General features: G+C 39.1%; 2 protein-coding genes across 2 annotated transcripts; one reads left to right on the forward strand and one right to left on the reverse strand.

The window, feature by feature from the left end:
* The first annotated feature begins 4,470 nt into the window (after positions 1–4,470).
* Positions 4,471–5,673, forward strand: LOC144656095 (uncharacterized). The gene is made up of 2 exons (XM_078516321.1): positions 4,471–4,577; positions 5,042–5,673. Exons 1-2 carry the CDS (start codon positions 4,530–4,532, stop codon positions 5,546–5,548), a joined length of 555 nt encoding a protein of 184 aa, XP_078372447.1. The 5' UTR covers positions 4,471–4,529; the 3' UTR covers positions 5,549–5,673.
* Positions 5,674–6,419: 746 nt separating this feature from the next.
* Positions 6,420–10,771, reverse strand: LOC144657927 (F-box only protein 42-like). The gene is made up of 4 exons (XM_078518267.1): positions 10,110–10,771; positions 8,791–8,887; positions 7,240–7,296; positions 6,420–7,041 (listed from the first exon to the last, which is right to left on the reverse strand). The coding sequence occupies exons 1-4, from the start codon at positions 10,769–10,771 to the stop codon at positions 6,604–6,606; spliced, it is 1,254 nt and encodes a 417-aa protein (XP_078374393.1). The 3' UTR covers positions 6,420–6,603.
* Positions 10,772–10,808: the final 37 nt, after the last annotated feature.

A 10,808-nucleotide genomic window follows, 5' to 3' on the forward strand; every position in this document is an offset into this window, starting at 1 on the left:
TATTGTATGCAACTTCAACTGTTTTGCGGTGTTTTCGATGGCGACCGTTCTTGAGTACATAGCGGCTATTTTGCCCCGACTTCTATTTGCGGGTCACAGTATTGTGGCCTTGTGGCTTCTTGTGCAATTCACACCAGACCAGACGATTTTCTGGGCTTTCTGTGCCGGATTGGGATGCCTGTTTCTGGAGTCAGTCTACACGATAATTGTTCGCAAAGGAGTGGAATACAAGTAGTGAGTACATTAACTTTCATATCAGCCGCAAACCTTTTTGTCGCCTTGTGTTTTCTGTTCACCAGGCAGTGATTTACATACTTACCATCTACACTTTGGTAATTAGAAGAAAAATAGTTGACGATGTATTAAATTATCTTATTATGATATTCAACGTTACTACAGTCTTGAGCGTAAGTTGAAGCAAATTTGAAGCACAATGGGTTAAAGGATCGAATTTGGCTCTGACTCATAATAAATCGAATACATGTATGATTAATCGTAATGCAAACAGTTCCTCAAGAATGTAATTTTACTTAATTTTCACTTACAGAGGATTAACAAGTCACAACATTTTCTAACATCACCGTATACAATCAGACTTGTATACGCGCTGCCACAAAACTCTTCAACTCCTCCGCTTTAGTTTTATTTTGTATGAAAAATTTGTTGTTATTTAAAACCATAGCGCAGTGTAGATCAAGTGACTGAAACTTTTACTTTTATGTAACTTCAAAATTCAAAATTAGTTAACAAGATTTGAAAGTCAGGTAAATATACCGCATCTTTGTGTGGGTAACGTGTGAACCTTTCGGCAGGTTTATTCATTATTTGGACTTGTTCATAACCGATTCAAGGTTTAATTGTCTGTTGTAGTTCGTAGTGTTTGCTTATAGGACTGGGAGAGAAGAGAGATAGAGAAAAGAAAAACACAAGCAAGCTAGGTCGAAACTCTAAACTACATATCTACATGTGTAGTCAGGATCGTGTGCCGCTAGTTTGCCCTTGTCATATAAAAGTGCATTCAACGGGCGTTTGGTCACATTTATTCATTGCTAACGTTTTTGAGTCTAATGCTTGCGTGCGCTGCGCATGCGAGACTTGTTATATGAAAAAAGCTGTTAGCAATCCCAAGGGAATGGTTCGGGATCGATAATCGTTCGCTGCAATGTAGAAAAAATGATCAGCTGCAAGAACGGACTCCGTACGGACACGCATGATTAGTTTCAATAAAAACAGCCAATCGGCGACACGTGTTCCCACGCATTAAAGTTCTTTCTCGTCACGATTATCACACTTGAAAGGACAATATTTTCCAGTTAAGACATTTGTAAGCTTTTTGTAAAATATCTCGTTTCAGTTCAGTTGCATTTGCTCTGCAAAAGCAAGACCGAGAAAAAATTTTCGACGGCGACTCGCGTTTACACATCATTTTGTTTTAAAAAATAGACTTTCCCGTTTTTAGTCACGATTGACCATTTTCTTTACAGTGCAACAACCAAAAAAAAAGATGTAATCAAGTTACGCGACTAAATCAAAATGCGTTGGCCGGACACTCCGCTGCCCCTCTGCCCGAGCCAAGCAATCTGACGCGATTGCGCGCCTTAGAGCCTAGTTTGAGTCAAAGGCTGCCCCGGTGAGAAAGAGACGTGATGAGACAAAGAGGCACCCCTGTTGACTGCCCCTTGCGGACAAACGGAGGCCTCCCGCATGACTGCACCGACCCCAGCCAAGCAACCGAACACACCCACCAAACCGGCACGAAGCGAACGACACAGCCAACGGCATAGACCAGTCACCCTTGGTGACCTATTTTTGTATTCTGTGATCAACAACTTTACCAAGACATGATTAGTCTTGAATTCAGTGTGGCTGGACTGATAATTCAACAGTACCAGGTAAAGTCAATTTTCCGGGCGATTTCAGCTGCATATATGAATATTTTGAAGGATCTAAAACAAAGAAAAGAACTTTGCTCCATTACGCAGACAAAAAAGACAACATTGTAAAGACTGACGTAATTAGATAAAAAGTAAGGAAAACATAATAATTGCACGCTTGTGAAATCATGAGGCCTTTGCAAAAGAGAATAGTTTTTTTGTAATTTCCTATTTATTTTGTCGGCGCGAAGAAGAAGAAAGAAGAAGAAGAATAAAAAGTGGCCAGGTTGAAATAGTGGCTGCACGTGTGGCTGGTTTTGAAGAACCTTATTTTGTGGTAGAAATGAAAACCGATGGTTAAAGCCGTCTCTGAAAAAAAGAAAGTTAAAACAGGATTATAAGTTTATTATAAGTTTAACCATATGCATCGACTTTTCTTTTCTTTCTTTGTTAACTTACATAAAAGACTCTTGCTCCTCCGAACTACAGCCGTCCATTTTGAATTTCTTCTGATTTCAGCTGGCAAGTTGTTTTTCAGAATCGTGACAACGCTGCACGCGCGCGCTTTCAGTTGGCTTCCATTTCCTATTGGTCAAGTGCCTTCTCAAGTGTGGTGTAGACCATACTTGGCGGCGTACTTCGGCTTCTTTGAACTACGAAAGTTTCCATGGTCACCAAGAAAAGTTCAAGTTAGTACGTTTTACCCCTTCACACTCAAAGTAGGTTCCAAGTGCACTTAGACTATACTTCAAGCTCTAGTGTGAAGCCAAGTAATATAGGAAGGAAAATAAAAATTCATTAAGCGCTATTGAAAAGGACGAGTATTTAAATCGCCGCTCCAAAAAGATGGTCTATACAGAGCTACGGCGTAAAAATCGAAACTCAAACAGATCGTTTCAGCCTCATTAGTATAGATTTCTTCGAGAGCTAGCAGTATCATGTTAGAATAATCTCTAAAAGAAATAGCACAGACCTCATTAGTTGATATAACCTGACAAGAAACAAGAGGTATCAGAGAACGAAAAGTTGATTATTCCTGTCATTTGCAAATTTTCCCCCCAAAACGCGATTTTTTGACCGTTAAACTGCATTTTTGGTCTGTTGATCTTGAATTCACCTTTACTTTGCTAAAAAAAAGCAAGTTTTCACACTGCAGCAACATTTTCATAAAGAGTCCATGTAAAAATGCATAAGTCAAAATTTGGTCTTTTGCTGAACCGTTCCAATTTTTTTTTGCCCTTTTTGCTGGGGCCAGTCAAGTAAAGTCTGGCCTGTTGAGATATTTTGTGACACTTGATTTGAGGTATTTTATGGCACTTGTTTTAAGGTATTTTATGTGACACTTATTTTACTATCATTTAGCTTTTGGCCAAGTTGTTTCTTCTACTTATGTACACTTCTGCCCATCACGTGGTCTGCTGAGTGGACACTGTTGGAGGGTAGGCTTAACAATGGAACAGAGGACAAAAAGACACACATAGCGGGAGGGGTAAGTCACACCCTTCATAATTCCGAACTGTCTATCAGAACAATTTCTATTAGGGGTCATGAATGGTCCATCAACATTTTGCAGGGTATCCGGTCACCTCGCCACCAGGGAATCTCGCCACCAACCAACTCGCCACCAAAACTGGTGTATTCCTCGTTCTTTAATCCATGAGCCGAGGTGACTTCGCTTTTCATTTTGCAGTGCCAGCAAAATTATAAAACTGCTGCGAGGGAGACTAGCAAAATCAGGCTTCTGCTCGGAATACTCGCAAAATTTTAGTGAGCGCTCTTTTGCTCGTGGTTGCATATCATATCACAAGCTCGGTTTTTCGAGGGGTAGCTTTTTCAAAAGTGCTCGTTGCTCGCAAGTCTGGCTTTTGTCAATGCTCGTGCTCGCAAATTAAAGAAAAATGCTCGCAAAGACCATTCAATACCCCTTCTATTACTAGACGCCAGTAATGCTATTAAATACACTAATACGTCTAATACACCATCAATTTATTACTAATGAGTTCTTACACAAGTGAAGACCATGTACAACATACAACATCATGATTTGCCTCATAGACTAAGAGATGTCCTTTTTTGCTCATAAAATATGTGTTTGCAATTTGTTATACAGTTCCTCGTAGGTCAAGAAGAACTGAAGAAGTTTTGTGAGATCGGTCTGATGTTGTTCATTATCTTGGGCCGCTGGATGCTTCCTCGTGGTTCCATCACACGTGACCAGCTGTCAATGCTTCTTCTTGAATACGTGGCGATTGCAGCTGATATTTTAGAATTATTTGAGGCCTTTGAAGATGAGCAGGTAGGATTTTGTGCAATACAACTTCTGCAAAAGCCAATTATATTTCTCGAAAGGCATGCTTACTTTTAACCTAATTTAGTTCATATTACTCCATAATGCCCTAAACGGCCATCGGCAGCGACAAATTAAGTTTCTCCACTCGTGTCTGAAACTCACTTCAAAAAACAAACAAAAACTATTGTTCAAGATTTTTTTAATATGCTCGTCTGAATCACTGCAAGGTGAAAAAATCAGGTAGTAAAAATTGTTTTCCGATTATTTCTGTTTCATATTAGGTGGCCCGCAATAAAGAGATAACAGTAGCCACTCTGGGAGTGTTTACATGGAGTCTTCTGCAATTCACTTTGGTAACAACATCCATGGGAAAACAGGACGAGGATCAAGATGACGACGAAATTCCAAACCAGGTAAACAACAATAGTACAGTACAAACTGAATGTCTCAGTGTAGAATGATTATCCTTGAAGGTTTTTAGCCAATCAGCAGTGTTGTTTTTGTGCTTCGGCACATGAGAAGATGGACGTTTAAACTGGCCTCAAAAGCCAAAACGGACAAAAAAGTCCACGCCACGTCTTTCTTGAGAACTTCCTTTTACCGTTGTCCTGTTTTCCATACAAAGCAAGGGCAAAGGTCCAAATGAAACAATTTAAACTACCGAATTCCATTTCATTCTCACTAATTTGGCCCTACTGAACTGTGCGAAAACCGATTTTTCTTGTTTTATTTTGCTTATATAAAATTAACGCGCTTTAGGCGGAAACAACAATTCCTGGTTTCTTTGACTAAAATGAAGACCTCTGCTGGCGCTGATTGTTCGATGTTTATTGGTGCATAACCTTTCTTTTCTTTTCTTTTTTTTTTTTTTTTGCAGTTAGGAGTTGAAGCTGCTTTGTCCAGGAAATATCTCCGCAAGGCTGCTGAAGCTAAAAAACGAGACAAGCAAAGGAAAGAAATGTATAGATTGAATGATGAAGACGCTGATATGGAAATGAGAAAACTTGAACTCCAAGGAGACCGATATGGTATCATCGCCGCCATGTTTATGCAAGACGGCCCATTCCTAATTCTCCGACTTTACCTTGTTATCAAATACGACTTCTTTACAGACTCGAAATTTACTTTTTATATCGGCAAGAACATAGTTTCTCTTCTGTTTATGATATATCGTCTCTATGTCATTCACTTTCATGCAAAAGAAGAGGAATTCGTGGTGCCGGAAAATTCCTGGGGCTCAAAGGGACTTCGAACGCTGTCGTTTGTGTTAATTGGAGCTCAGAGATTTAAATCAAAAAGACAGTCGCAGTCCAAGAAAACACGCCGCGAAGGAATAAAACTGAACAGGTGGAAAAAAACTCTTGCTATAAACAAGTCACCATAACAAACATATCACTATGGTCGGTACGCAAGTTCAGCCGAAGCAATCTGCTGGAATTGACTGATGCATAAACCTAACAATATGAACGACTTCCTGCAGTTTTAAAATGAACATTACAGGTTAAATACACTGACAAGCACTACATGAGAAGTTATAACTTTTTTTTTTGGGGGGGGGGGGTGGGGAGGTGGTGCTAATTTTCGGAATTTTATGTAATAGTATAAATGTCATTTTAAGTGTCAAAGTATTTGGCACTACTCTGACTACTGTACATATGGAGGACACTGTAAATAAACAAACAAATATTGCAATATTAGAAGAGAAAGTTGTTAAGAATCTTTACTGGCAAGGGCCTGGTTAGTTGGCAATTTACAAAGTGCAGCTGAGATAATCTGTGACTACCGAGAATAAATCCAGCTAAAACCTGGCAAAATGGAGAATGGATTTAAATCAGGAGCCTTCAGACTTCAACGCCAAAAACCTAAATGGTGCCATCCTAAACGCCTAAACCACTTGGTCATAACTATGTGCTGCCTCAATACCCGATTCCCTCTATAGCGCGCGCCTGCAGGGACTCACGGTAGTTGTATTCATCAAACCATGCGCGAGACTCAGCAACACGCATCGTTGCTGAGTCTCGCGCATGATGAATACAACTACCGTGATTCCCTGCAGGCGCGCTATAGAGGGAATCGGGAATTAGGTAAAAGAAAGGTTACTTCAGAAGATGGCATCTAATTTCTGATTATAAACTAAATTTAAGAGTGGCATTTGTTATCATCAATAACAAATGACATTGTCATTATTCCTTTGTAGTAGTCTGCATGGCCAGGCTGGCTTAGTCATGTCGGCCGGTACGCCAATCATCCTGGCAAAGCATGCTAACTTACCGTACTTGGGATGAAAAAAACAACAACAAAAATAAACAAGGTGTTTGACAAACAGATCCCCTACAAGTCTAATTGAGTCAACCAACAAGCCATTATTCTGAACACAATAGATTTATTTCTTAGAAAAACTTAGTGTGGCATGTATGTTTGGATATCAATAAAATGTACCTAGCATGCTGAAATTGCAACGAGATTGCTGCTAGTGTCAGGACTTGACTCTAACCACCTTGTGAACATTCCACCAAAGATGAGTATCTCCCCCCTGGCTACCACAACAGAATGTAACGAGGTAGCAGGTAGTGAGCTGTGGCTGTCTGGGGGAGGCTTCCATGAGCATGAGAAATGTGAGCGTATTTGGCTACAGTCTAGAATAAAGATCTGCATGGGCAACAATCCATCAAGACCTGGCCTCTGCCCAGACCCTTGCTGTCCTTCTGGAGAAAGCACATGTCCTTGATGGCGAGGTACACTAAACACTACAACTGTGTCCTTGATAATGACAGCAGGATGGCACCATAATTGAGGAGCCTCCCATTGGCGGTTCTTCACCTCAAGCTCCTGCCAGATCCATTCATTTGTATCCAGAATCCAAACATCCCCAAATAACTGAAAACAGCAAAAAGAACACAATTATCAAATGGAATTACACACTTCAACAAAATACTGACACAAAATGAACATGAACTAGAACATTCCCACTCCATAAGTTACAGCAAATAATTTAACAAATGAAACATTCAAGTGGAAACAAAACAAGAGAGAAACGAGGCTGCTCAAGATTAAGAAAAATCATTTTGCACTCACCAAGTTTGGTCCACCACATCCACCAAGAATAAGTATTGAGTGATCATCCACAGCCATCTAACAGAAATAAAATAACAAAATTACATGCATATCTATTTTCATAAAACCTAAACATGATTATATTGCAGTAAACTGTAGCTTTGATCAACAATATTCAATGGAATTTATTTATCTTACATTGCAAACTCAACCAGATTAGCCTTAGTTTGCTTCTTTGAGTAAATTGTACCTACCGTAATGATTCGATTTAGCGCCCGGGGCGCTTATTTACTTTTGGCACCTCGAGGGAGGGCGCTTATTCGAGACAGGGCGCTTATTCGGGACAGGGCGCTTATTTAATTTCTTGAGAAGCAACCAAATGTATCTAACAATAACAGAAACTGTAACAGTTAGAAATTGTTAAAAGTTCAGTTACTTTTAAAATAATTGTTCATTTTAGCAGTAAATATATACATGAACTGTACGGTGAACGGTCAGGAGTTTATCTAGTTGACGTCAATGACTTCAGTATGGGAAGTTATCCACGTTAGGGGCACTTATTAGAATAGGGGTGCTTATAAGATCGAGGGCGCTAATTAGAATGGGGGCGCTTATTGGAATAGGGGCGCTTATTTACAAAAACACATTCGAAGGGGGGCGTTCATTCGGAAGGGGGCGCTTATTGGAAGGAGGGCGCTAAATCGAATCATTACGGTAGTTTAGTTAGTAATTATAAATAAATTAAAGTTTTTACCCTGATGCAACAGAGTCAGAGTTGTAATCAATTTTCAATAGGTTGTTAGCGCTCTTGCAACCTGATTCTGACTGTGTTGTACATATAAGAGTAAAACGACATTAATAAATGTTCGCTTTCAATCATTTTTAGCCTTGTGAATAGTTATTTTAATATAAAGCAACATAATTTATGGACAAAAGTCAGGATGTTGCTAATCTTTTTTGTGTTCAAACTGTCAATAAAAAAACTCCTCTGAACATTGGCATTTTTTTCTAACAAAGGCAGCAGAAGGCTGCTGAGAAATTTAGTATTTTTTATTGTTTTTCTTTTTTGAGTTATCTTTGCATCGGGTTGAAAGAAGTTCTCTGTGCAAAACCTTACATACAAAAATGTGTTTCCCCTGCACTTTAATTTTCATTTGAACCAAACTCACTTTTAAGGTAAGGGAGAAGTTTTACACAAGGACTCATTTTGAAACACATACAAAAGCCAAGTTGGAAAAAGCCTGTTACAGAGACCCCCCCCCCCCTCCCGCTCCACTTGAGGCTTTGTGAATAATTGCCAAAGAATGAAAAAATGTGATACTTCCCAAAACATTAATAAAGTCAAAAAGGAGTCATGAAAGAATTTGTTTTTATTTTAACAATTTAGGCCTATACATTTTTACATTTTGTATATACTGTATGTATTGTTTATATAGCATTATGTATCTCTGTATTTTTACACCATACAATACAGTTTGTTGAATAACAACAATAAAATTAATATTTCTTTTAACAATATCATTTAATACTTGGGAAAAAAGAGTTGGAAAAAATAGTAAAAGAATATAATACCTGAGAATGACCAAATCTTCCAGAAGGTTTCTTGCCTCTAATGTTGGGACAACTCCAAGTCATGTTCACCATGTCTAGCACCCACACATCATTGAACCTGGTAAAAAATGCATAGTATTTGTGTGAGTGTACAAGAATTACTATTAATAACTGAAAATATTTAAACAGGGTAGCTGTTGTAGGTCATATTGGTTTTCAGGTTAAATCTATTTCAATTTGAAAAAAACAATTTAAAACAGTTTGAATTTATTCACTGGGATTTTGTGGTTCAATTAACATTTTAAATATCTGTTGCTAAACATAAACATTCACATAAATTAAAATTTGTTCAAATTTCCTGCCCATGCTCCCACGTGGTGACACATTTTCTACCCCAATAATAACTACTGATCAATGTCAAATTCCCATCCCAAGGGGTGGGGGGGGGGGGCACCCTGTATATTTTTTGGTGGGCGTGTGCCACTGGGCACTCTGAAAGCCTTACCCTATACCAGACCATCTTCAGCTGGTTTTGCAACCCTATACTAGACTAGATACCGAAAATCCCTTCCCTATCCCAGACTTGCTTCTTTTTAAAACTGCATCACTCTCAGTGTTTTTAATGGAAAACCATCTGTCAACAACGTTGTCACAATGATTTTATTCACGTCTACGGAAGCCTATTTCTTTTCCGAGTTCCTATTCCTATTCTGGACTTAATTCTTCATACCACTGATCAGTTTCTCGGCAAATGATACCCTTTTCTAGACCAAAACTCTCTGATTTCTATACCCTATCCCAGACTAAACTCCTTGAAAACCATAGCGGCACATACCTATAAAGGTCATATATGGGAGTGCCCTCCAGGTTCCCATCCCCCTGGGCAGGGGTGTGCCCAGGGAGGCGGGAGAGGTGGGATGTTGGTGGAAATCTCTCTTTGATTAGTACATTATGGACTACAAAAAAGTACCGTTAAAGAAAGAAAAACAACTCTGAACATTCTACATGTACATGCAGGTTGCAGGCTCTCTTACCCTCTTAACGCTATATTAAGCTTCATTTCATTCAGTGACTAATATAAATCTAAATCCTTTTTAGACCAAGTTTACGTACATGTATGTTCCACAGGAATTCCCTTCAGCTCAAAACAGGACGCAGCAAATCCAGGATTTTTGCCTGTCATATTTTTTATCCACCATTTGAAATTTTGAATAATATCAAATTTTAACTTCGCAATTACAGAATATAAAAAGCTTGGTTAAATTTCAATCCCAGAATGTATTATTGGCTATCAAACAACTGAGGAATCCCTACATTGGCCCTTATTAATAGAGCCTAACCTCAGTTGTCTTTGAGCTCCTCCAAACACGACCATTTTGTGTCCTATAGCACATGCCCCATGTCCTGCTCTCTTACAAGGTGTAGTTCCGTTGACAGCTGGGCAGCTCCACGACTGACTGATAACATTAAAAATATACAGGTCATCAAAAAACTTCGCAGCAGAATTAATTCCTGTCCTTGCAGGCTGACACCAACCGCCAAATATGAAGATATCTCTGTTATCATAAACCACAACCGTGGCACATTCTTTAGGTGGTGGAGGGGAACCAGAAGTACGAGGTCTCATCCAGCGCCCTTCTCTTAAATCCAGCGAATACAGATCATTAAAAGCCGTATTTGACGAGGAGCAACCTCCATATATGTACATTTTAGTTCCTATTATACAGCAGCCATGGGAGAACCGAGGCAAAGGTGATATCCTTGATTTTGTAGTTACTGTTCGAATACGTAAATTACCAGTTCTTACAGCTTCGCGAAAATTTTGTACACGTTGTTTGCAAATTCTAGAGACCAAACGATACCACAAACGACACACACATTTGGCGTCGTATAAATCTCCATATGGTGATAAATAAGACATTATTTTCTCCACGATCTCGTTAGGAAGGCGGGAAAAATGACATTCTGTCTCATGAAAAGTATGTGTTCTCTCGTCCGCCATGATGTATGACGTCACAGCTCACCGTATGGCATATATG

The sequence above is a fragment of the Oculina patagonica genome, chromosome 6 (genome assembly GCF_052425735.1).
Source record: "Oculina patagonica isolate OP01 chromosome 6, crgOcupat, whole genome shotgun sequence".
Classification (NCBI taxonomy): Eukaryota; Metazoa; Cnidaria; class Anthozoa; order Scleractinia; family Oculinidae; genus Oculina; species Oculina patagonica.

What these genes read in the sequence shown, in the direction of transcription:
- LOC144656095 (XM_078516321.1), top strand. Translation starts at nt 4,530, where the DNA reads ATGGGAAAACAGGACGAGGATCAAGATGACGACGAAATTCCAAACCAG. An exon ending in ACGACGAAATTCCAAACCAG is followed by an intron (nt 4,578 to 5,041) that starts GTAAACAACAAT and finishes TTTTTTTTGCAG; the next exon opens with TTAGGAGTTGAAGCTGCTTT.
- LOC144657927 (XM_078518267.1), bottom strand. Translation starts at nt 10,771, where the DNA reads ATGGCGGACGAGAGAACACATACTTTTCATGAGACAGAATGTCATTTT. An exon ending in GAAGATTTGGTCATTCTCAG is followed by an intron (nt 7,297 to 8,790) that starts GTATTATATTCT and finishes TATTTCTGTTAG; the next exon opens with ATGGCTGTGGATGATCACTC. An exon ending in GATGTGGTGGACCAAACTTG is followed by an intron (nt 7,042 to 7,239) that starts GTGAGTGCAAAA and finishes TGCTGTTTTCAG; the next exon opens with TTATTTGGGGATGTTTGGAT.